We start from the raw sequence: 25,969 nt of genomic DNA on the forward strand, positions 1-25,969 counted from the left end.
GGTTAGGAGGTAAACATCACAATTCTAGACTACATTATATAAGGATGTCACAACTATATTTTTTTTTCAATAGTAAAAAAGAATTGCTTCTATTTTAAAATCAAAGCTATACACAAGAGTTTTTCAAAGATTTTGTTCGGGTGAGGGGTATTTTTTTGTTGGGGGGGGGGAAGGAAAAACTTAAAAATGCATTGAAAACATGTTTTTATGCACCTTTGCTATGTTTTTACGAATAGATTCGTTTTGGGGGGGGAGGTCAAAGCCTGTAACAACCCCCCCCCCATGGATATGGAAATTGCTGAAGATATAATGAAAAGAACTTCAGTATCTATAAATCAATACTGAAGTTGAATTTGAAATCTCAATCTTATCTTGAGAATAAACGATGAAACATTAGTTCGAGAACTTGTTGGAGCTACTAGTTTATCTCACGTGATGAATGCCTGTGTAGAGATCAACAGATATTTGGTGAAGCAGAAAGCGATAGCAACACTAAAGACAAAAGGCACCAACTTCATAATGACATTGAAGGAAATCTATGTATTTATCTAACAAATCTTACAAGGAAGCATTGATACTAGTCCTAAAACGGTTTAAATTTTATGGTAGACATGACAATGCCGCCAGAGTGCAGAGCCACTGTAAGTGCAGAGCCAGTTTAGAGCCAGAAAGTGCAAGGTTGTTAAACCAATCAACACTTACTCCTTTTTTGAGAAATATGTACTATCTGGCTAATCAAAAGTGGAATGAAAAATAAATGAAAAATATCATAAACGGTTGACACAGTGTGATATATACATAAACATAATTTTCCTCAGAATATGAGGCAGCCGGGCTGAGGCACTATTATTCAGGAAAAAAGTCAAAAAATTTTGAGAACCGAACAAACTGTAGAGAAGAAGTCATACTTTGTTATTATCAAATCTTTACTCTATGGCAACTACAGCTATGTAATTAATAATGGCAACGATCTAAAATATGAGATTACTGTTATATGTCATATGGATTAGAACATCATAAGATAAGAGAGTACAGCACTTGTACTTTTGAGAAGTTGTAACAATAAAAGTAATCAGTAGTTACGATAAGAAACTTATCGTATCCCTTCAACAAACTTCGATCCCTTCAATCAAACAATGGAAGGATGCTTTGAATCAGGGTTGCAGACTAACTAAATTTTGTGGTACCTATAAAATACAACATATTCATCCAAAACTCGCCACAATCTGAAATCGAGATTAAATTCACTTTTTCTGCCTGTGAAATACGTTCGACATTGTAGAAACCTAATTTTTCAGGATGAACATATACCATAGCTGGCAAAAAACGTGCCATTACCCATGAAAAGTACCAGAAATTCTGAATTAGTGTTATGTATGACAACACTGCCTTAAATTCAGTTACTTATATACATGACGTAAATTATATGACGTAATACTTATATGACGTAATACATATAATACTTATATGTAATACATATAAGTCATACTTATATGACGTAAATTCAGTTACTGTCGTCATGTGGACTTAATTAGGATGGGAGGTTAGTTTCAAAAAGAAGATATTTCAGTTTCCTATGTGCACGTTACACGATTCCAACAACTTTTCCAGCAAACACCAATTACATAAAATCAGAAAGAGTGTGATTTCCTAAATAAAGTCACTTTCTAATATCCACACTTGCATTGGTTCTGCCTTGCCTTTCATTTGGATTGGACCTCTACTTCGAAAATAAAAGCTATCATCTGTGTTGCCATTCTCTTGTAAAAGCCTGGAAAAGAAAGTGTCTCCTTATCAGTGGCGTAATTTTGTCAAAATCATGGGGGGGGGGGCAAAGTTTGAGCCAATTTTCCTGAATCGTGTGAAAATGACAGTGAAAATTAATAAATAAACAAATTAGTACCAAAAAAGTACTTTTTGGCAATATAAAAGTACTGTAAAGGTAGTTTTTAGTATTAAGGTAAATATGTAATAAAAAACCTGATGTGTTTCTGTTGATGCTTGAGTTACGAAGGTTTTTAGTTTTGACAAGTCTGGAAGAAACTCAATTCCAGGTAGGGGTCAAACTTGGTTCTGGGAGGGGGGCAAACCGAGGTCTGGAAGGAGTTGCCCCCGCGTCCCATGACAAATTACGTCCCTGCTCTTTATGAGCTCAAATAGTCTGAAGGAAGATATTTTTGGGAAAGGGGTCCGATACTTCTAGATAATTGTTTAGGTTCAGATATCTAGCTTCTAGGTTCAGGCTTGCTAGCTATAGAAAGAGATGATTTAAGGGTTAATAGAGAAATGGTATTTGAGCGCTTGGTATTAGAGGTTAGCAAGAAATCCAAGGTGTTTTATTTGGTTGTTGTTTATAGACCTCCGTCGAGTAATATTAATGAATTTTTTATGTTACTAGAAGAACAGTTGGATTAGGAGTAGGAAATTTACCTATATTTGTGTGTGGTGATTTCAATATTGACTTAATAAATTTGTTTATTAATACAGAAGTTAGCCAGTTTTTAAATATTATGCTGAGTTATGGGTTGAAGCCTACGATTACAGTCCCAACTAGGGTTACTATGAATTCAGCATCGTTGATTGATAATATTTTTGCTAATGTCAGTTACTATAATGCAAGTGTGATAATAAATGAAGTATCTGACCATTTTGGGATATTTTTGAGTGTTCAAAATTTTTTTAGTAAAGGTACTAGGCTTAACTCAAATTCACAAAATAGATATAAAAAAGTGATCATTGATAATAATGTGCTCATTTTTTATAAAGTAATGTTAGAGAAATGTAATTTTGAATTTTTAAATAGTAATGAACTAGATATTAATGCTAAGTTTCAAAACTGGTATTCAATTATAAATAGTTTATTGATTGATTGTAGTATTTGTAAAAATGCAACTCGTCGTAGAGAAACTCCAAAGAAACCATGGATCACCCGAGCTCTTTTAAAGGCTATTATTAGAAGAAGATATTTGTTCAAAATGTGTGCAGCTAGTAATAGTGTAAGTGATAAAACAGAATACAAGATTTATAGTAACCAGTTAAATGCACTACTTCGTAAAGCCAAAGCTGATTACTATCGTAATAAATTTAAATCTTGTGAAGGTAACCTAGAAAAACATGGCAAATTATAAAATCCGTCGTAAGTCCTAATAATGATGGTATATTTCCTGACGGTATACATAATGATAGTACAACTGCTGATAAAATATGCCGTCATTTTGCTAATGTGGGAAAGGATTTGGTCCAAAGTATAGTTATTTCTGAGCATGAAGGTAGTTTTAAGAAATATTTATCAAATGCAAGTGATGTTTCAGCATATTTGAAGCCAATCAACGCTTCTGAGCTTTCTGAAACATTGAAAAAATTAAAAATTTGAGCTTCAGGCTCTGATTTTGTAGCAGTTAAAACTTTAAAGTATATTTACCCTGTTATTTCCGGTCATTTAGTGTATTTGTTCAATGAATGTTTAAGGACTGGAGTGTTTCCAAGTTGTTTTAAAATTGCAAAAGTTATTCCTGTTTATAAAGGTGGAGATAAAAATGTACTAGGAAATTATAGGCCCATTTCTTTATTACCAGTAGTATCTAGATTGTTTGAAAAATTGATAGTTAAAAGAATGGTTGAATTTTTGGAGAGTAAATTATTTTTTTTTAATCCAAATCAATTTGGTTTTCGGAAGGGTTTATCTACTGAGCATGCTGTTTTATTTTTGACAACTTTTGTGAATGATGCGTTGGATAATGATATGAAAGTCGCTTCTGTTTTTCTTGATATTGTAAAAGCTTTTGACTGCGTTGACCATTTTATACTCATTGCCAAATTAGAAAATTACGGTTTTAGAGGACCATTTCTTGAATTACGGTCCTCGTTTTTAAAAGAAAGAACTCAATATGTACAACTAGGAGATAATGTTTCTTCAGTCAGTAGTGTTAAATTTGGAGTGCCTCAAGGATCTGTTCTTGGTCCCCTGTTATTTCTAATTTTTATAAATGATTTATGTAGAGCTTTTAATATGATTTCGTATGATCTTGACATTGGATGTCACGGGAAAAAGTAATTGTTCCCAGCTTTGCGGATGACACTCATATAACTGTGGCTGCACGAACAGGAATTCAGCTGTTGAGTCGTATTAGTTCTTGTCTAGAGTTTGTACAAAATTGGACGAAGCTTAATAAGTTAAATTTGAATTATAGTAAATCTTGCTTTTTATTGTATGGTAGGAGCTCAAATTATTACCCTTGGATAGACAGACTTAATATTGCTGATATGAGTATTTTAAGAATAAATTGTACAAAATATCTAGGAGTTTTAATTGATGAATGTCTCAGCTTTAGAGAACATATAGATTATATTAGTCTTAAACTCGCTAGGAATGTTGGCATTTTAAGAAAGTTGCAGTATATTTTCCCAAGAGATATTTTAAGAACAATATATTATTCCTTAATTCATCCTTATCTGCTATACTGTTGCAATGTTTGGGGTAGTACATTTCCTTCTCATCTCCATCGTGTTCGAGTTTTGCAGAATAAAGCGCCTCGAGTGTTATGTGGTGTAGGTTTTAAAGACTCGGTACAAAAGAGGTATATAGAATGCAAAATCTTGCCTTTAGCAGGACTTATTATTTTATATCGAAGCCTGTTTATATATAAATATTATCAAAATTGTTTACCAATATGTTTCAAAAGTATTTTTGAATTAGGAAGTGATATTCATACACATTCTACGAGACAGTGCGATATAATCCGTCGTCCGCTTGCTATTACTCGTAGATCTCAATTTTCTATTCGGCATCTAGGACCCCATGCATGGAATTGTTTACTTACGACTCTTAGAAACATGGATAGTTTTTTTGAATTTCGGCGGGAATTAAAGCTATTTTGCCTTAATATTTATGGTTTTGATAGTTGAGTGGACCTCAAGTGGAGCCAAGATGTTGGTTTTGACTTTGGCGATACTAGTAAAGTGGTTTAAGTTTCTTTTTGTTTTGTCTCTTTTGAAGTGTATATCCGTTTCGATTGAAATGCAGGGTTATTGATTTTTTTCTTCTTCTTTCTTTCTTTTTTCTTTTACTTTTCTTTTCTTTTCATTTTTTCTTCTTTTTCGTATTGTTTTATTTGTATGTGTATTGGGGTTGTAAGCCCAAACAAGCTTTGCTTCGGGCCATTTGCTTGTTTTGTTTTGTTATTTATATTAATAAACCCATCTTTCTCTCTCTAGACTAATTTATGCTTCTAGACTGATTGTTAGGTTCTTTATGTTTCATGTTTCTGTACAACTTTTTCAAAAAAGGGTTTTTGTGAGGAGATAAGGCTCTTCCATTGTTATCAGGCACAAATTATATATATTATGTCAGACTTAGACAGTCTTCGAATTATACTTTGTATTTAATTGGATTATATAATAAGCGACACTGTTGAAAGTAAGAACATTGCGAAATAATACAAATTTTCTGATTACAAAATATTAAAACTTACCGACAGCTTGATCGAATAAAGACTACGATTCTTGAATCATCTAGATTATGGGGAAGTAAGTTTTCGCACCCCGTAAAGTAGTTTTAGGGTATATTTGTCCAGTTTTGAACTCTCTACACAGACAAATTATTAACAAGGTAGATGAGGATGCTGTTGTCAAATAGCAGCGAAATTTTTCGGAAAAGATGTGTTGAATGGGACTATTGAAATCTGGCATGATATTTTTGAAGTAGACATTCTTGATAGACGCCGGTGCTCACATCCGAGTATGATGCTCCTTCGTCATATGTTTATGAAAGATGATGATTTTACCTCAATGGTGATAAGTGCCCTACCACCCAGTTCATACATCAGTGCTAAGGTCTTAAAGAAGAAATACCTTGGAAAATGACAAGGATTGATAAGGGCTTTGATGAATCAACTATTACAAGTCTATTTGATTCTGTTGTAGAAGCAAAGCGCTTTGGGGGTAGTTCAGTCATGCAGTTGTCCTTTAAATCTCAACTAGATCTCGATATCGCTCTAAAGCATGACATCAAATTGATTATTCGCTTTTCCGGGTGTCAACTCCACTGAATCGACCCAAGCATTACTATAAATACCGAGGCTTTCACCACTTTGCACGTGAATGTATGAATGAAATTAAATGTACCGGGCCCCATGTTCATAGCCACGGTATTGCTCACTAAGCCTCCACTGTAAAATGAACAAATAGTGGTGGAAATCACAGAAACAACAGCTTCTCCTGCGCTGTGTTGAAGAGTCATATGCCTGCCGCTGCTTGGAACTCAAGCTTCCGGCTGATGCCCCCTAGGCTATGAATCTTTTCACTGAACCTGACTGTGTAGACCTGTATTTTTAGAATAAAAACGGAGTAAGAGATAAGTTAATTTATTTAGCCAAATATTAAAGTCATTTGAAACAGTGTTTGTAGTAGAGTGCCTGTGAAGTGGCGTAAGTTGTAGTCATTTGGAAGTTTCTTGTGATCACGAGTTCTTCATCCGTCCTGCGAAAATCACAGGAGGTCGTCCCTGTAGCGGCATTATGATTGGAGTAAATAATAGCCTTATGTGTGTTTTACTTGAAACCATTGATACTTTTGTTGCGGTTGATCAAGGCCATACCGTTATTCTCGCAGTTTATATGCCTATTAGTTACAGAAACGAACAATCTAATGAACGTTTTGCGAAAGTATGTGCTAGTGTCTCAAAATTTTCTTGTCAAACACGAGCATCTGGTAAAGCCATCATGATTTGTGGTGACTTTAATACTAACTTTACTATTCCTAGTTTGTTGTGGTTCCATATCTTATTACCACCACTTTCTAAAGATCTAACTGTGGCAACGAATAGCAGAAATTATACTTATGTTCATAATTCAGGTAGCGTGGCCAATTTGGACTTTTGAAATTTTGATTAGTGATCATTCTCACCGTGGTGTCTGTTGTTTTAAATGTTTTTGCCATACGGATTGTAGTCCAAAATGGTTTAGAAACAGCTTTAGATTAGACGGACGTAAACTTATTTTCGCTTGTATTAGATGATATTCTCAGTAGAATTTGAATTTCTCTTCACCTCGTGTCCCAAAAATTTCATCCGTAGGAATTGGATATGTATTATGCTGAAATAGTTCATGGTATGAAAGTTGCGGCTTTCCTCGCAATTCCTTTTATTAGAGTGGGTATAAATACACAAAAAAAGAGATGTTCAGTTATACCATGGTTGGGTGAAGCAGAGTAGAAAAATTGCCTGTGGTATTGTATTTGGTATCAATGTAACCGACCGAGAAATGGCCCCCTTTTCCAGATAATTAAATCAGCAAAAAAGATATATATAGAGTTAGTGGCAACGTGGAAGAAATAACAAGTAAAATATATATCAACCAATATTAGGAATAACCCAAAGTTACCTTTTAATGTGGTTAATAGATTAACGCAGTCATCAGCTGAATTATCAGAGCATTTCCCACTAGAACAATGGTATGTACATTTTACTTCATTATTTTCGCCCAACCCACCTTCAACTGAATTAAGTAATCGTGAATTGTTATATAAGCATTTTTCTCAGTCTAACCAATATAGAAACCTAGTTTATTTTTCCCCATCTTCGGTTTTCACTCAAATTACTACTAACTACTACTACTAATAACTCACTGCAGCACCCGCCTGAGGCCAACACAGCTACGCACGATCCTCCTCCAACCTAATCTATTTAAAGCCTCTCTCTTTACGCCCTTCCAGGAAGTTCCCATTTCCTTTAAATCATTATTTATGACATCCTCCCAACCCAGACAAGGACGACCTGCTTTCCGTGAAGCCCCAGACGGTTGGCCAAAAAGGACAATCTTCGGTAATCTGTCATCCTTCATCCGTAGAACGTGGCCTAGCCATCTCAACCTTTCTTTCATTATAGCCCCAGAAAGCGGGATTGAACCACACTTTTCGTACAACCTACTGTTTGAAATACTGTAGTCAGCCGGGTACCCAGAACAATTCGTAGGCAATTTCTCAAATTAGATCACTAAAATGTGGGAAGGCCCCAGGTTTAGATGGTTTGTTACCAGAGCGCACTCTGTATGGTACTACACTACTACTAGAGCATCTTATGTTACCATATCAAGTAACACTAACCGACAATTATGTCCCTTCTTTGAAGGATTTAGGTAAAGTAGTTTGTATACGCAAGAAGGGCAAGGATCCTTCTCATTGTTCATTATATAGACCTATAAGACTACGTCATGTTGTTAGTAAATTATTTGACAATATTTTACTCCCATATTTACCAACAAAATGTGATGTGGATGACCATCAGTTGGGTTTTCAAAGTGGTATAGGGGGTTCAAAATGCATACGAAATATTTCTAAAAATTTTGGAACACCATCCTAACTTAAAACAACTATTTGTATGCGGAGTTGATATTTTAAAAGCGTTTGATATTATGTTGCATAACCACGCTTTTTTATCGTTGTTGCGTAGTGGAGTGGACACATTTATGAGCCAGTGTTTAATGGGTTGGTATGGTAATTCATCTGTGAGAGTTTTATCAGTTCTTAGCCCTGTCATATTTGATAACGCAATTAGAACAGCCACACGGTACATACCCCTATATGCGATTGATGGTATCCACATTAGCCACTTGTCGTGTGATGATGATATTTAGTTATTTTCGGACAATTTAACGTCAATGCAGAATGCAATTAATATATTACATTCACATCTACGGGAGATAGATTTAGAGATTGAACCTACTAAAACAGAATTCCTAGTGGCAAATAATAATATTCGTTTCAAGCATCATTTAACAAACAAACCCTTGCTATAATCTATAATTCAAAGTTTGCACCTCATCGTTCAGACACACCTCATGTTTGCACCTCATATTTTTCATCGTTCCATTTTTGAAGTTTTTAAGAAGAAGTGATAAAAAGCGTGTCCTCGTGTTCCTGTAAATTTTTTTGGCATTCCACAATGGTTCAAAAATAGATATCTTATACAAAATTTCAGAATATTTGATATTGCTGTTAAAATGGATCAGCAATACGGGTGATTTCTTAGACGATCTAGAAGAAAAGAATAATTTTTCCCCTTATTTGTACTGTTTAAGGGAAAAATAGTTCTGTCGCTATAGCTTTCATAAAACAGCTATTTAAGCGTTATGTATTACGAGTGTTTATGCGTTATGTTTTATGAGTGTTTTTAGTGTTACACACTAGTGATGTTTTATCAGCTCAAATATATACAAATATATAAAATATACAAAATATATAAAGTATATAAAAATATATAAATACAAATATATAATCTTCTATCAGCTCACGTACATCAGCTCAAATATAAATATATCAAAAATATATAAAATATATAATAGACTATTATGAGCTATATTGCCGTCCTTTTCATTAGAAGCGTAATTCTGTATTTTTCATGTTTTCGTTTCAGTTATTTCCTATACTCCTCTGTGTACATCCATGTATGTATAGAGGGCATAAATAAATAAACTATTATTATTATTATTATCATTATTATTATTAATGTTACTGTCATTATTATTATTACTATTATTATTATTATTATTATTATTCTTATTATTATTATTATTATTATTATTATTATTATTATTATTATTATTATTATTATTATTATTATTATTATTATTATTATTATTATTATTATTATTATTGTTATTATTGTCATTATTATTATTTTTATTATAGAAACACGAAATAAAAGTTACATAAGGGAAAATAAATCAGGTCTAGAATTATTTCTATTTGCATCACCCTAAACCTACTTTAGTCTTTTAATTCTGAAACTTCTTATTTTTACGTTAGAAAAATTTATTGCAGTTAGGAAAATACTTTTTGTAGCTAAATTTAAACTTCTGGTCGCAATGTAGAATTGCTTTATTCCAAATCCAAATGTGTTTAGCTAGGTGTATGTTGATCAAGGACATTCAATTTTTATTCAATATTTCAGTCAATTAGAACTGTACTAGCACTTGCAGCTTAGTCTATGTTAACTCGTGGGTACCTAGCTTTGGACTATATCCAGCTAGTTGTAGCACTTATACAGAGAGGAAGCCTTCCCTTTACCTTCTACCCTACCCAAGAAAATGAAGGTTCCTAGTGCGTTTCAATCAGTATGCACGTAGTGTGTCTTGATCTTGTACAGCATCACCAACAATTCTCTGAAAGTTGTCACAAGTAAAGGTAGTGCCAGTTGCAAGCAGTTGCATTCAAAATTTGTCACAGTCGGAAATAGTCACATTTGCAGCCAAAGTATTAGTAGCAGTAGGCATGAAAGTTTTTAGTTAATACCCCTACCAAATTCCATAACACAGGCGTATTTAAATTTTTTCATATTTCCTCCTTTTCATGCGTCTGCCTACCCGAACTGAATTTCAGTTTGATTTTGACTTGCTCATGTGTCAAACATATTCCACTGTTTTTTATAAAATGCGTACGACGCGAGTCAGGCCTACAGTGTGTAGCAGTAATTTTTCAATTTTGAAAATTTTTTTTATTTTTTTTTTATAACGAAATTATTTGCACAGCTGTGATAAGAATACACAACGTAGATAAATTCTAAGGGGCCTAAGGAATTTCTTTAAGTTCTTTCTCAAATATTTTTCTTGATTAGCTGCAACATCAAAATACAAACAAATAAATGAAAACATCGAAAAAAATATAAAAAAAAATAAAAACATTTTTTTCCCCTGGAACCATCTTAGGTCTATTAAATTTTTTTAAAATTTCTCGTAGTTTTTTCATTATTATGAAGTTTTTAGGGCATTACATCAGTTCTGTCAGTGCTGCCACGTTGAACCATGAATAAAAATGAGTGGAACTAATTATTTGAATTTGACAACACTTTTTGCCTTGTAAAAATTCAAACATTAAAGTCTGTTGATTGCTATTGACTACTACACCTTCAAAGGAAAGCTATTATTTCTTGAACTGTTTGAACTCTTTTATTTTTTTCTTTTATTTTTTGTTTATTTTATTTTCTTTTATTTCTTTTATTTTCTTCTATTATCCTTTTCTTTTGCTTATTTTTGATCCAAATTTTTTTTTGACACTCGGATCTATAGAAAACTGTACAAGGGTATGTGAGGTATATTCATTGAAATGAATCAAAAACTTTTTCTAGTTTTTAAAGATATATACGGTTAAGTAGGTTTTTATTTAAGCATAACTAACAGTCAGATTTTTACTTTGAAGTTATTATGAGGTTTTCACCACTCACGGGCCATTTGACGGGAGCATGGTCCACCATATCGTAATTTATCTCAATAGTCAAAAAGAATGTTATTGCTGATGCAGAAATGAACTGTACCTATAAGTTGGCTCCGTAACATTTATCGCTCCAGCTTCGCCTGTTGTTTCTGTTCGACTTGTCAGATTTACAGTATTGCCAAAGAGGCAATATCGGGGCATCCGCTGACCTATAACGCCTGTCACAACCTCACCAGAATGAATACCAATCGTGATTGCCTGAAAACGCAAAACAATGATATGAAGGCTGTTGAATTTTTATTTCCTTAAGTGCCAATGACGCAGTAGGTTTCAAACTTTCACAGTTAGGGTAGGGGGCAGTATCCAAACTCTTTTTTTAGTAATATGCGTTCATTTTAGGCTTGATTTGCATATTCAATTTAAGTTTTACTCGTTTTATGATTTCCTTATTTATTTATATTAGTATCTGTTGTTTGTTTGTTTGCTATGATTTTTAGTTTGATTTCTGTTCGTTTTGGGTCTCATATATTCTTAAATAATGATTTTTGGTTGTTTTAGTTTTAATTATGGTGGGTTATTATTTCTTCTGATCGTTTAATAAGTTTAATATGACCTTTAAGTTTATTTGGAAAACTTCTTTTTCGGAATTTTTTTTTTAAGAGTCAATTTTTGTTCGTTTTTGATTGCAAAAGCTTACAGTTTTCGAATTTTCCTATTCAAAATATTTTTTTCTAAATTAACCATATTCAAATATTTAAAAATACATGATAATATTCCTGTGACGTTAAACATTATATAAAAATTTAATACCCTTGGTGTTTTCGATCGCACCCAGGATCAAACAATCCTGCATGTTAAAATGGACAATATGGGATAACTTACAATGATTAAATGAAAAGAGAAAAAGAGATTCGATAAATATAACAGAGATGCTCCATACTGATTCTTCAAATTGTTTCATTTGTGACTTAATATGGAGAAGATGACTTCGATATAAGCATTATGGGATTTATTATATATTGCCGAAACTATTTTAACATTTAGTGCAAATTAAGTATTTTAATTTTATTTTAAGTAAGCCTGTCTTGTGATATAATAATACAGTCTTGGACTGATAAGCTCCTAGCAATTAATAGTATTAAACATTAAATATTCAATTTAATTTTATGAATATTTTCCAAGACTGTCCAAGACACATTTAGCTATAGTGACCTTTTTTTAATAGTTACTGTGCTTATGTATTACTAAATCTTCCGAACTATCTCGGGGTGCTGGATATAATTTCCCCAAATAACCCCCCCCCCACAGATAAGGTCCTACCAGTTAATATTGTTAAATATCAAATACTCAGTTTAATTTTATTAGTATTTTCCAAGACTGTTCAAGACACATTTAGCTATAGTGACCTTTTTTAACGTTGTTCTGCCTAAACAGTACTAAATTATCCAAACCATCTTACCCGGTAACTCCCTCCGTAGTATTCTTCCCGTAAAATACCTCCGCGTCAAATCTCTACCTCATGAAAAATCCTGAATACGAAACCCCTGGAAAAATCCCCCTCCCTCTTATACATAACTGAGCAGCGACAGACAAAGCATTACAAACAACAATACTAAAAAAAGAGCGAATTTTGGTATATTCTACTTATGTTCCAAAGTTGGGCTATGGGTCTGTCTATAGAGGGCTAGGTATGAACTCCCACAATTATTGAAGTAAAATATTGTTAATTTTTTTTTTTTGGGGGGGGGGGTTCAGGCTGTGGAAGGCTAGGTTTCAGCTTCCATAATGTTTCGAATAAATATTGCTACTTTTTAGGGGGGAGGAGGTCGGTCCATGGAGTGCCAAGGGTCAGATTTAGTTAGTTTTGGAACAAAATATCTTTAATAGTTTTTTTTTAGAGGCGTTAAGCTGGGCTTTGGAGGGCCAAAGGTCAGCTCTCATAAGTTATGGAATAAAGCATCGTTAATAATTTTCTCGAGGGGGTGGGACCATAGAGTGGTAGGAGTCAGTTCCCATATATCTATATATATAAAAATATGTTGTCTGTGTGTGGATCTGTGGATGGATCAGGTGACGTCATGTTTGTTCGCATATTACGTCTGAATTATTTCACACTAATACAAAAGAAGAAAAAAACTAAAAAAGGTAAAAACTACAAAAAAAACTAAAAAGAAAAAAAACTAAAAAAGCTAAAAAACTAAAAAAAGGTAAAAATCTAATAACTAAAAAAAACTGAAAAGAAATAAAAAAAGGCAAAAACTACAAAAAAAATAAAAACTAATAAAAAAACTAAAAAAGCTAAAAAACTAAAAAAACTAAAAAAAACTAAAAAAAGGTAAAAAACTAAAAAAAACTAAAAACTAAAAAAGAAAAAAACTAAAAAAAAGGAAAAAACTGAAAAATAAAAGAGAAAAAGAAAACTAAAAAAATATGAATAAGTTGTTTGTGGGTTATGTCTGTCTGTCTGTCTGTCGAGTGACGTCGTGTTTGTCCGCATATGACGTCTGAATTATTTCACACTAATACAAAAGAAGAAAAAAAACTAAAAAAGGTAAAAACTACAAAAAAAAACTAAAAAGAAAAAAAACTAAAAAAGCTAAAAAACTAAAAAAAACTAAAAAAAGGTAAAAAACTAAAAACTAAAAAAACTGAAAAAACTACAAAAAGGCAAAAACTAAAAAAAAACTAAAAACTAATAAAAAAAACTAAAAAAGCTAAAAAACTAAAAAAACTAAAAAAACTAAAAAAAGGTAAAAAACAAAAAAAACTAAAAACTAAAAAAGAAAAAACTAAAAAAAAGGAAAAAACTGAAAAATAAGAGAAAAAGAAAACTAAAAAAATATTAATAAATATAAAAAATATAAATATAAATATAATATAAATTAGCAATCAACAAAGCACCGAGACACAAATGACGACCGGGACACAGGGAGTATAAATGACGACCAGGACATAAGTAAAAAAAAAAACTAAAAAAACTAAAAAAATGGTAAAAACTACAAAAAAACTAAAAACTAATAAAAAAACTAAAAAATCTAAAAATCTAAATAAACTAAAAAAGAAAAAAAGAAAAAAGGAAAAAAATAAAGGAGAAAAACAAAACTAAAAAACGAATGTATATACAGACCGGGACACCGGGATACAAATGACGACCGGGACACAGGGAATATAAATGACGACCGGGACACAGGGACACAACTACAATGGGGACGCCGGGGGGCACAGGGGGATATAAATGACGACCGGGACACCGGGACACAAGGAATATAAATGACGCCCGGGACACTCAAAGAGAAATCACAGACTGGAACACCGGGACACAAATGACGACCGGGACACAGGGAATATAAATGACGACCGGGACACAGGGACATAACTACAAAGGGGACGCCGGGGGGGGGGTGCACAGGGAAATATATAAATGACGATGGCGACTCAGGGAATGGTCGATTAGCAATCACCATCAACAAAGCTCAAGGGCAATCATTAGAATCATGAGGTATAGATCTGAATACGGATTGTTTTCCCATGGACCATTATATGTTGCATGTCCAAGAGTCGGTAAACCTGACAATCTATTTATATGCACAGACAATGGGACAGCAAAGAATGTTGTATATTCGCAAGTTTTACGTAGTTAAAAACATATATATATATATATATATATATATATATATATATATATATATATATATATATATATATATATATATATATATCTATCTATATTCAAAGGTGGGACATAGGGACACAACTACAATGGCGCGTAACTAATATGGCGCGTAACGACTTACGCGCGCGGGGGGGCTTGGGGGGGCGCGAAGCGCCCCCACCAACTAGGTGTTGGGGTGGCGCGAAGCGCCACCCCAACAGCTAGTATTGGAATAAAATTTTGTTGATATTTGTTTTGGGTGGGGATCTGGCCATAGAGGGCCAAGGGTCAGCTCCCTTAAGTCTCGGAGAAAAATATCATTGATAATTTTGTTGAGGGAGGGGGTCTGGTCATTGAGGTTCATGGGTCAGCTCCCATAAGCTTTGGAATAAAGTATCATTAGTAATTTTTTTGGGGGGCTGGTAGATCGGGCCAGAGAGGGTCAGGGGTCAGTTCCCTTAAGTGTTCGAATAAAATACCATCAGCAAGCTTTTTGGATGGGGGGATCGAGCCATAGAAATCCAGGATCAGCTCCTATAATTTTTTTTTGAATAAAACATCCTTACTATTTTTTTTTTAAGCTCAGGGATGAGCTGAATTAAGTTTTGGAATAAAATACTATTCATAAGTTTTTGAGTGGGGGTGGTGGAGCTTATCTGATCTTTGAACCTTGCTAAATGCTCTTCCATAAGAACCATGTATTCCCCCGGGACATAGCCTAAAAACACCTGCTCCCGGTATATGGGGGGTTAATGTCAACCCTGAAGTTTTTGTTATTTGATCCTTCAACTATTTTAATATTTTGTTCAAGTCATTCATAATAATGATGTATTTATACAAAATCAAAAAGTTAACTTATACAAAAATGGGTCGTGATAAAACAAACGGAACAAAAAAGTAAGCGACGGCACTTATTACTAAATGCATAAAAGAGTAATTAGAACCGTCATACTCCTACAGAAAAAGATTTTTATGGCACCCTCAAGGATTCAGAAATTTCACCATTCTTAATATTTTCCAAAATTTTCTTTCCTACAATTCTTATTCAAATGTTTTTTTTATAATAAACTCCCCCCCTCAAATTCTGTCTTTAAGTCAACACCTAATTGGTCTAAAACAACCGCATAAATATAAATAACCTGTAATGCCCCGTCACCTGACCTATATACTTACTTCTTTCCCTAAGCTGCAGCCTGTCCCCCTTATACTAACTAAATAACCATCTCATCCGTCTACACTCACCTCTGCACCTCTACATTACTCTCATCCCTCAAATACTGTAAATATTTAGAAGCAACTCACCACCACCTGGCCATCAATTTTGATATGTTTTGCAGCTTCAATCATATTAAGTGCCAGAATAGCTATGCACTTTGCGTGGTGGGCGCATGGTTCTGGCAACCCACTTACTGCCATATACTTATCTCCAACTGTTTCTACCTACAAAAACCATTTTATTAGTTGATAATTAATTACTTGAATTAAAATTAATTAAGATGTATGTATTTTGGTTAATAATAAAGTTCAATGCGTTTCATCGTGTGTGTATGCACAAGTTCACACTGTCTCCCGTTGGATTGGTGATTATACGAGATAGGGTGTGGGGGGGTCGATACAGTCAGAAACTAGAAGTTATGAAGCTATTTCTAAAGTTCAAACCCATTGGAGGGCTGCCTATTGCCCTGAAGCTCGGAGTGGCCATGGGTATCCTCGTAGTCCCAGTTGGTATCAGATCAACATGTTAACATAGCAATTTAAACTAGAATAGTATAAAATCAGAAAAAGTTTTGCCTTCGAAGGCAGCATGACAAACACTGCCCTCGGGAAAGGTAAACTATTGCACAAATAGCCAACATAAAATAGAAGCTCCTTATATACATTCTAGAAGAAAACAGGATATGTTAAACCTTTTAAAATTAGATTCCTACAAAGATCCTAATATGATTGAAGCACCCAAAGTGAAGTCCATAAGTTCATGCCCACTCCAACCTCCTCACACCTAAATTTTAAATTTTCTTTTTCTGCCTGGGCTTGCTGATTCCAAATTTTAGCAAGACCTGATTGTTAACCGTTCCAGTTTTCTGATTTTCACCTGGATGTCTCAGGAAATTCATCTTGTAGGTATTCTTATTAAATGTGAATATCCGAAACCCGGTTTCCTGATAATTCTTTTCTGTACAAAATTAGTCCATTAATTAGAATTAATATTAAAATTAGAATTAAGTTATCAAAGCTTTAGAATTATTAGGAAACTTAGGTACGTTTCCCCGGGATTACTTCTATTTTTGTTTATTTTTTATTGTTTAACTAAGTCGTTCATGTCTTATTGTCTACTATACTACTATCAACCTTTTCTTCCTTTTTTTTAAACCGCTCTTTAAGCTACATGATAAAGCGAGGAACCTGAACCCTTAAAAAAATATGGTAATTTGTAGCCATGTTAACAACGTTCTCATTAACCAAAGTAGACAATAGTTCCTCGAACACTTGTTGACTTACCGTGGACTGAGTGTTACTGGGTGTTACGGAGAAGAAGTTTGCTCTGCTCTATTTAACTGATAAGGTGTTGAGTTGTAGGTATATGATTGTCTTTGAAAATAGTTTTGCTGTCCAGGATACTGTGAAGCATGCAACAGTTAATTAACTTATCTTACAGAAATATCTTTAAAAAATTCTTAAAAATATCTTTAAAAAAATTCACGAAGTTGAAAATTCAAGTTTTAATGAAAGCAACTTCCATTTTCAACTTTGTAGTAGATGCCGCTTTATGTAGTAGATGACAGTAAATAAAAAATAAATATAGGCGAAAAATTAGCAGCTTTTAGCAGGAAAAACCAATCTAAAAACAGATTGCACCAAAAAGCTTAAGAAGGTGTAGCTCACCTTTGAAGCCACAGTTGCCTTTATAAATCAACAGGCTGCTAATGTTCGGGTTTTTACAAACAAAAGCATGTAATTAAAGATCCATACCAAATCGTGGCAGAGAGACAGTGGCCGGTTTGATCTGGTACAAAAAATTAAAGGAAAGAGAACAAATAAATGGTCACGCAGTGGTTCTTACCGAAGAAAGATGCTAAGTGACCAGTCGCAGAGAAAACAAAACTGCATACATGCTGAGAAAGCGCTTCGTTTGCATCCAGGCTCACTTTATAGAGCTCTGGTAGTAGAAACACTAAATCTTATCCAGAGCTTGCAATTCCTTTTTTCATGATCAAAGCCCATCCAGTAGGTGCAATTCCTTTTCCTGGCTCCAAATCCTACGAAGCAGGTGCAATTCCCACGATAAATCATATAGAAAGGGCTGATTCCTTTTTTCCGACCGCCTCTATGAGATGTCATAATTGATCAAAGTTTAGAGTCCTACTTTTAGCTTTAATGGGGGCATCACATTATCGTTTCTACAAAGATATTTTTCTGCACGTATGGTCACATCTATACAAGTTCTAAATATCTCCTAGGGACTCCCCTACATCTCTTTCAATCTTATTTCCGAATACCTCCCAGAGACAATGTTTACCAGTTAACACCTTGTATATTCGATAAAAATTCATAGACAGCCATTTTGCTGAAATAGTCAAGCGATCAGAGAACAAAAAAATCGAGATAAATATAGCCCCTCCCCGCCGCATAGCCTTTGGGATGGGCTACTTACACCTATTATAAACCTAGGGCAATATTTTATGTCATTCTCAGCTTTTTTATTTCTTAACTTTTTCAAGAACTTTATTTCTTATTGGGGACAAGGGACAGAATTAACTTGAACGGACATATGCAGCTCCGTCTTATGTCATTAATCATTGTCGATTTTGACCGTACTTTCATTACAAAAGTAAAACAGTTTAAAATAGGGATGATTCCTTTTTATTGACATTGAATAGATATAAAATTATTTAACTGGATATTTCGAACACATATACAGTGTTCATCATCAGACATATTCATTATCAGCAGTAAAACTAAAAGACATGAATTAAAATAAACAAAATTTATACCTAATAAACTAATTACATATAGTTTATTGCTTTTATTTTTTTCAATGCAACAGCCGAGGCAAATCTCTTTGACCTTTTCGGTTCCAGTTCATTAGAATTATCTGACATATTACGTGGTCAGAGGTCATACCAGTTAAATAATTTTATATCTATTCACTGTCAATAAAAAGGTATCATCCCTATTTTGAACTGTTTTACTTTCGTCATGGAAAGGCAGTGTGTTCTTTGAAGTTATGTACTTTCATTGTTATTTGAAAATTTGTTTCTATTGATTGGCATTTCCGGGACCTAGATCCCTGAATTTTCCGAACTTACAGGACCCCATTTTCCCCAGCATATGACTTCTTGGGGGCATATGAGCTCAAATTTATCTATTTGGAAGTATCCTGAAAAGTCAATCCTTTTGATGAACCCTTTTGAATGAAAATTCCGTTTATTATGATTTTCATTAAGCTTCCTTGACTTTCAGAGGGGGTGTCTCCCCTTCTGTTTCAGAAGTCTTGCTTTTTTTCCGGCTTGCAAATATTTTCAAGATGTAATAATTGTTGAAATACCAAAAATAAGTCCCCCTCTATTTATTTTGTTCATTTTTTCAATTTTCCTTAGTAAAAGACATTTTAACGATTTATTATTTTTGGATTGATCCAACTCAGATTTTGCTTCTTTTTCAGGGCGCTGATCTATTTAGGATTCGGGAGTTTGACCGTAGTTTCATTTTCTTTAATATAAGTATTTTTCTCTATTTTGTTATTTTTTAAATTGATCAAACTCAGATTTTCCCGCTATGTCTTAGAGCGCTGACTCTTCAAGGCTTCAAGAGTTTGACTGTGAGTAGTATGGCCAAGATGGTCTTAAAAGGCTAGTGCCCCTTTCGAATCCCAAGCTGGACGCTTTTAAAACTGCTTAAGGATGAAGGTATATGTTATGTAGTAGGACTTTTTCTTCTAAGTGATGCAGCTAATAATTATTTAGAAACCCGCAAGGGCCAGGAAAAAACTGGCAGAGCCCCCACAAAATCATGTTTTCTTTGGTTGTTATGTAAAAGGGAATGGTAACAACATAAAGCCCTTCGAATATACCAATAGGGTTGAACAATAAACTGCTTTTGCATTATGTTCTAGCCTCACAGCATTTATGGCTCTTCTATTCTATGTATTAGTATCTTCTTTAGCAACTTCTAAGGTATTTTTGACTAATAGTCTTTAATCATCAACTCTAATCAATATAGTGTCAGGTTATTGATATATTTCAATATACTTGTTAATATCTTTGCTTATTTTCAGATTGTTTAGGGTTGATCATTGATAATTTTTATGTGAAATCGTTTAAACTAAAAAGATTAACTGCATCTTCAACATTTTTTGGGTTAGCAACAATTTCAATTCGTGTATTTTCCAAATTTTCATCTTCTTTTGTTATTTGCAAAGTATTTTTGACGAATAAACCTTCACCATCGACTCTCATCAACATATTTTCAGGTGATTGATAAAATCCAGTTAATCTATTAATGTCCTCACTTAAATACTGATTTGTAAATATTTATTGGTTAACAAAGACACCTTTGAAATCATTTAAAATAAATTTCACACTTTTTGAATTCACAGCATCGTTCCCTGACTTTGAATCACCCAGATTAGTTAATCGTTTCAATTGTAAATCAAGATTACCATTATCGTGCAGTAATCTGCTTTTGTTACTTGTATGCTTCCGGTATTTAGTTCCTAGGCTTCCAAACTTATCCATATTGTATACGAAAATTTAGTAGGCCAATATCAAAGTTCTTTCGGTGCTTGAGAGATGAATTCTTTGTTTTCAAATCAATTAGTAAAAATCCATGATTCTTTGTTGCTTGATTAAAGTAGTTGACAAATTTTTCGTTTTTCAAGTCATGTGCATGTTTTTTCTGATTCTATCATTTTTTTTTTGGAGTACAACACTTGAAAAATATAAAATAGTTACAGTTTAATAGTTTAATTTTAGGTGTAATAAAATAATTCCGAGAAATTTGGTATATTGATGAATTTTGTTTCCTACCTCTCACGAATAAATCTTCACTTTTTTCGATATATTTATGTTACAAAATCGTCAAAAATATCTCAGTTTTGACACTTGGGATCTAAGTCATTTATGTCAATGATATTGCAATTATCATTACTCACAACCAAAAGATCCATGTCCGTTTTTTCTTCCAAGGCATTCATGTTAATCATCAAATCTTTATTTTCAACGTCTTCAAGATCTTTAAAATACAGATAAATTTGTTGAAAGTATAAGCAATGATAGATCAAGTTCGAGATTAAATAGGGTTTACCACGTCTCTAAAAATTCTCTAAACCATCTCTAAAAATTCTCTAAGATAGCATATTCCTGTGTTTTGAACAAGTTTATATCATACTCTAGACAAACATCACTAGAAATTCTCTAAGAAGGACTATTTTCCTGTGTTTTGAAAAAGGTTTAATCACTGTTTAAGAAATAATCTCTAAATATTCGCTTAGAATGACTTTTTTCATATGTTTTGACTAATTTTATATCTTTCTCCAAGAAAGCATGTCTGGAAATTTACTAAGAAGGACTATTCCCTATGTTTTCAACAAGTTCATATAAATGTCTAAGATACCATCTCTAGAAAGTGTCTAAGAAGGTCTATTTTCCTATGTTTTGAACAAGTTAATATCACTCTCTAAGAAAGTATCTCTAAAACTTCTCTAAGAAGGACTATTTTCCTATATCCTGAACAAGTTTATATTATTCTCTAAGAAAATATCTCTAAAAATTCTCTAAGAAGGAGTATTTTCCAATGTTCTGAACAATTTTATATTATTCTCTAAGAAAAATCTCTAAGGATGGTTTATAAAGGACTACTTTCCTATGTTTTGAACAGTTTATATCATTCTCTAACAAAAAAACATAAAATTCTCTAAGAAGGACCATTTTCCTATGTTTTAAACAAGTTTGTATCATTCTTTGAGAAAACATCACTAAAAATTCTCTAAGAAGGATTATTTTCCTTTGCTTTGAACAATTTTATAACATTCTCTAGGAAAACATTTTTGAAAATTGTTCAAGATGGACTATTTTCTTTGTTTTGAATACGTTTATATCCTTGTCTAAGAAAACACATCTAAAGATTTTCCTAAAATCCAGTTCACCCCTCTCTGACTCTGGTAGAAAATATCCCCACTAACCCATCTCAGACTCTAGTGTACTCCCTCCGTGTTAGTACCTATATCTCTGAAATTTCCATTCCTCTCTTCCTTCTCTCTGCCTCTCTGACTTTCAAAAAAAAATTCTAAATGGTTGAATTATTAGCGCACCCTAAAAAATGGAAAAATGAGGAAGTTATACATTTAAATATTTTATTGAAATAATGACATGTGGAATATTATCATAAAAATGAATGCGTTGAATCCGGAATTCGAATAGTGGAATCAGGGTCAGAAGTGGAAGGTCTGGAACTGACACAATCAGAGCTGGATTTGGCACACAGATCGGAGCGGGCATAGTGGGAACTGGAACCAGTTTAACCGAAGTGGAAGCCAGCCGAATCGGAGGTGGAACCGCTGAAAACCAGGTTAGAAGCGTAGGCAGAGAGAGTTGGATATTAGGCTACTTTATTAAGAAAAAAATTGTAAGGTGTCTTAGGAATGAAGGGGATTGCCAGAAGGAGCCAGAGGGCCAATCATAGTGTGGCACGGTGATTTGACTTGACACGGTGTATCACGTTAAAATGGCTTGCGTAAACACTAACAAGCCCAACTGAACTCATTTCTAACAATAAACATCTGGAAAATGTCCAAGGAATAATGAGAGATGCCAAAGGGTGCCAAAGGGCTAATAATAGTGTGGCACGATGGCAGGAGCTGGCATTGTGTATCATGAGGGAGTGGCTGGAAAAATCATGAACCAATGGATTTAAAGCATAATTTTTATCAAGGAAATATCTGAAAGTGTCTTAGGAATAATGAGTGGGTTCTAGAGGGCGTCAGAGGGCCAGTAATAGGTTGGCACGGTTGCGTGAATTGGCATGGTGTATCACAGAGGGTTGACTTGCGAAAACACAAATCGATGAATTTCAAGCATATTTTTATTATAAATGTATCTGAAAAATGACTTTGGAATGATGAAAGGTGTCAGAGGATACCGTGTGCCGTCCATAGTTTGCCATTGTGATGTAAATTGACATGCTGTAGCATATTGAGGTTGGCTTGCAAAAAATCGATCCAGTGAATTTAAAGCATATTTTTAACAGAACAATACCTGAAAATATGTCATAGAAATGATGTGGGCTGCCAGAGGGTGTTGTTTGCCATCCACAGTTTGCCGCGGTAACTTGAATTGACATGATTTATCACGTCATTTCTAAAACACGGTCGAATGGATTTAAAGCGTACTTTTTAATTGGAAAATACCGGAAAAAATGTCTTAAGAATGATGAAGAGTTCCAGAGGATGCCGTGTGCCATCCATTATTTGCCACAGTGACATGAAGTGCTTGAACTAATATGTTCTATAGCTTAAAGATAAGATGAAAAGTGTTAAAAGAATGTTTTTTAGTGAAGGGGGACTGAAATCTGATAATCAGTCAATGACGTGGAGGCATTTTCATTGAAACCTCTCTAAAATATCTCTTAATGTGGGGTAAACTCACCCCTAACGATATTCTGTGAAATAGGAAGAAGAATATTATTCAAATTCGCACTTTCAACCAGGAATGCGTAGTTTGGCTCATGGAAACAAGGCATTTTCATTAAAACCTCGGTAAGTGTTAAAAAAATTATTTTTTGTTTTGACGGAGGTTGACTGAAATCTAACACTCGGTCAAAGAAAAGGTTTTTTTTAGCTCTGAAAAAGATCTTCTGATGTGGGTTAAATTTACTTTTAACAAGATTTTGCAAAATACAAAGAGGAATATTATTCAAATGTCCAGATGCCAACCAGGAATGCATAGTCTTGACTCAAAGAAAGAGGCATTTTAAATAAAATCTCAGGAGGTGTTAAAAACATTTTTTTGACAGAGGGAGACTGAAATCTAACACTCATTTAAAGAAGCAGGAAGTATTTTCATTAAAAGCTCTCAAAAATATATTTTAATATGGGTTAATTTATTTCTAACGAGATTATAAGAGATATGAAGAAGAATATTATTCAAATATAAAGTTTCCAACCAGAAATGCATAGCCTTGGCTCAAAGAACGGATGCATTTTAATTGAAACCTTTGAGATATTAAATGCATTTTTTTTGACGTGTAAGAATCTTGTTATTAGATTTATGGGTTATTTACCAGGGATTAATCTTTTCTTGGTATAGTATTGGAAATGTTTTTGTTTGTACGAATTGATTCTTGCTAAATAACAAGTGCAAATTGTAAACAGGGGTTGTATAGAAGGACGAGAGGATTTTGGAAAAAGGGTAGTTGGTGTTGGGAGTTTGGCGAGTGTGGGTAGCTTTGGTTAGATGTGAGGAGAATAATTTGTTCCTTCTCAATCTCATAATGTTAATTTACTAGTTTCCACAGCGTGATATGAGTCGCGCTGATATAATTTAAATACCTTGGAACATTTTGTTCGCTCACATACTAGTTAGTAGTTAGTTTATTTTCATATCTTAAAATTCTTATTTCAGTACGAAGACTATACAAGATTGTACTTATATTACAAGCTATAAAACTTTATGATTTTCTTGATTATCTTTTTAAAACGAGACTATTAAAATCAAAAACCAAACTTCTTTTAAAAATAAAACCTTTGCTCTTTTCTAACTCTTGTGTTGTGTTAACTTTATCTCAAGTATTAGGTACCCGGTTATTTCTAGCACTTCTTATATATTTATTTATCTTCTTTTATATATTTATTAACCGGCAGAGTTTGATGTCTCCACGCTACTCGAACTATTGTTAATTTTCCAGACTCTGTTTAAACCGGTTTCTACAGACGGGTGGGGGGATTGAAATATAACCTTCAGTCAAATAAACAGAGGGATTTTCATTAAAAGCACTCAAAAATATCACTTAATGTTTCCATTAGAAAGTATTCCCGAATAATAACATTAGAAGGGCTTTCTTGGTCCTGGTGTCTAGCAATTTGTTCTATTGAGGGGAAACCTCTTTCAGATCCTAGTTCAGACAAAAATCTTTAGAATATAAAGGTTCCCTGAGAAAAATGCATTGAGAGAAAATGTCATTTCTTAAAGTATTATATAACACTCACGCGTGATTCGTCATGTAACAGGTGTCCTCCTCAGTTACAAGTGGGGATTTCCCAAGGGCCCTGAAGAAATAAGTCACGCGAGAATTTGTCATCCTTAACATTGGTAAACATTACCCTATTACATAACAACAGAAGAAATCTTGAAGAAAACGTTTCGAGAAAAATGTCTTAATACGTCTAAAAAAACGTCTTGAAGAAATATTTTCAAAAAATAATTTTTTTTAAAATCAAAACCTTAGAAATCTTGAAGAAAAGAATATTGAAGAAAAATGTCTTAAAAAAGGTCTTGGAATGTCTTGAAAGACCCTGAAAAAACTTTTTGAAGAAAAAAGTCTTAAATAACCTATTGAAATATCTTATAAGCCTTTTGAAGAAATATACCTTAAAGCATCTTGAAACGCCCTGAAAAACTTCTTGAAGAAAAAAGTTTTTTCAAAAAAGTCTTGAAATGTCTCGAAACGCCTTAAACATCTTGAAAAAAACTGTCTTAAAAAATGTCTTGAAATATCTTGAAACGTCTTGAAAAACGTCTTAAAGAAAAATATCCTAGAAAATATCTTGAAACGTCTTGAAAAGGTTTTACAGAAAAATGTCTAAAAAAACTTAAAGTGTCTTGAAGAAAACATTCCCTATTACTTAAACCAAAGAAAACATGATTTTGCGGTGGCTCTGAAGGTTTTTTCTTGGCCCTTGTGAGTTTTTTAAGTTGTTAATTATCACCTGCACCTTTTAGAAAACAAGCCCTATTACATATCATAAACATGCATCTTAAAGAAGCTTAAAATGAGTTTTCGGTTCGGGATTCGAAGGTTGTAATGGCCTCTTTAAACCATTTTCGTCATGCTACTACCATGTTTTTATTTATATTTAAAATAAGTTGCTTTCTGATTTTATTATTTTTTGGATTGATC

General features: G+C 33.4%; 1 protein-coding gene across 1 annotated transcript in view; it reads right to left on the reverse strand.

Annotated features, from left to right (window-relative positions):
* Positions 1-520: 520 nt before the first annotated feature.
* LOC136038990 (guanylate cyclase soluble subunit beta-1-like) overlaps positions 521-25,969 on the reverse strand; it is an 84,026-nt gene continuing 58,577 nt past the window's right edge. Inside the window, exons 11-13 of the mRNA XM_065722509.1 lie at positions 16,160-16,297; positions 11,306-11,463; positions 521-1,771 (exon numbers count right to left, since the gene is read on the reverse strand). Of these exons, the coding sequence (XP_065578581.1) occupies positions 1,651-1,771; positions 11,306-11,463; positions 16,160-16,297 (417 nt within the window). The 3' untranslated portion in view covers positions 521-1,650. The remainder of the gene's footprint in view (positions 1,772-11,305; positions 11,464-16,159; positions 16,298-25,969) is intronic.

This window comes from Artemia franciscana, chromosome 18 (genome assembly GCF_032884065.1).
Source record: "Artemia franciscana chromosome 18, ASM3288406v1, whole genome shotgun sequence".
NCBI classification, from domain to species: domain Eukaryota; kingdom Metazoa; phylum Arthropoda; class Branchiopoda; order Anostraca; family Artemiidae; genus Artemia; species Artemia franciscana.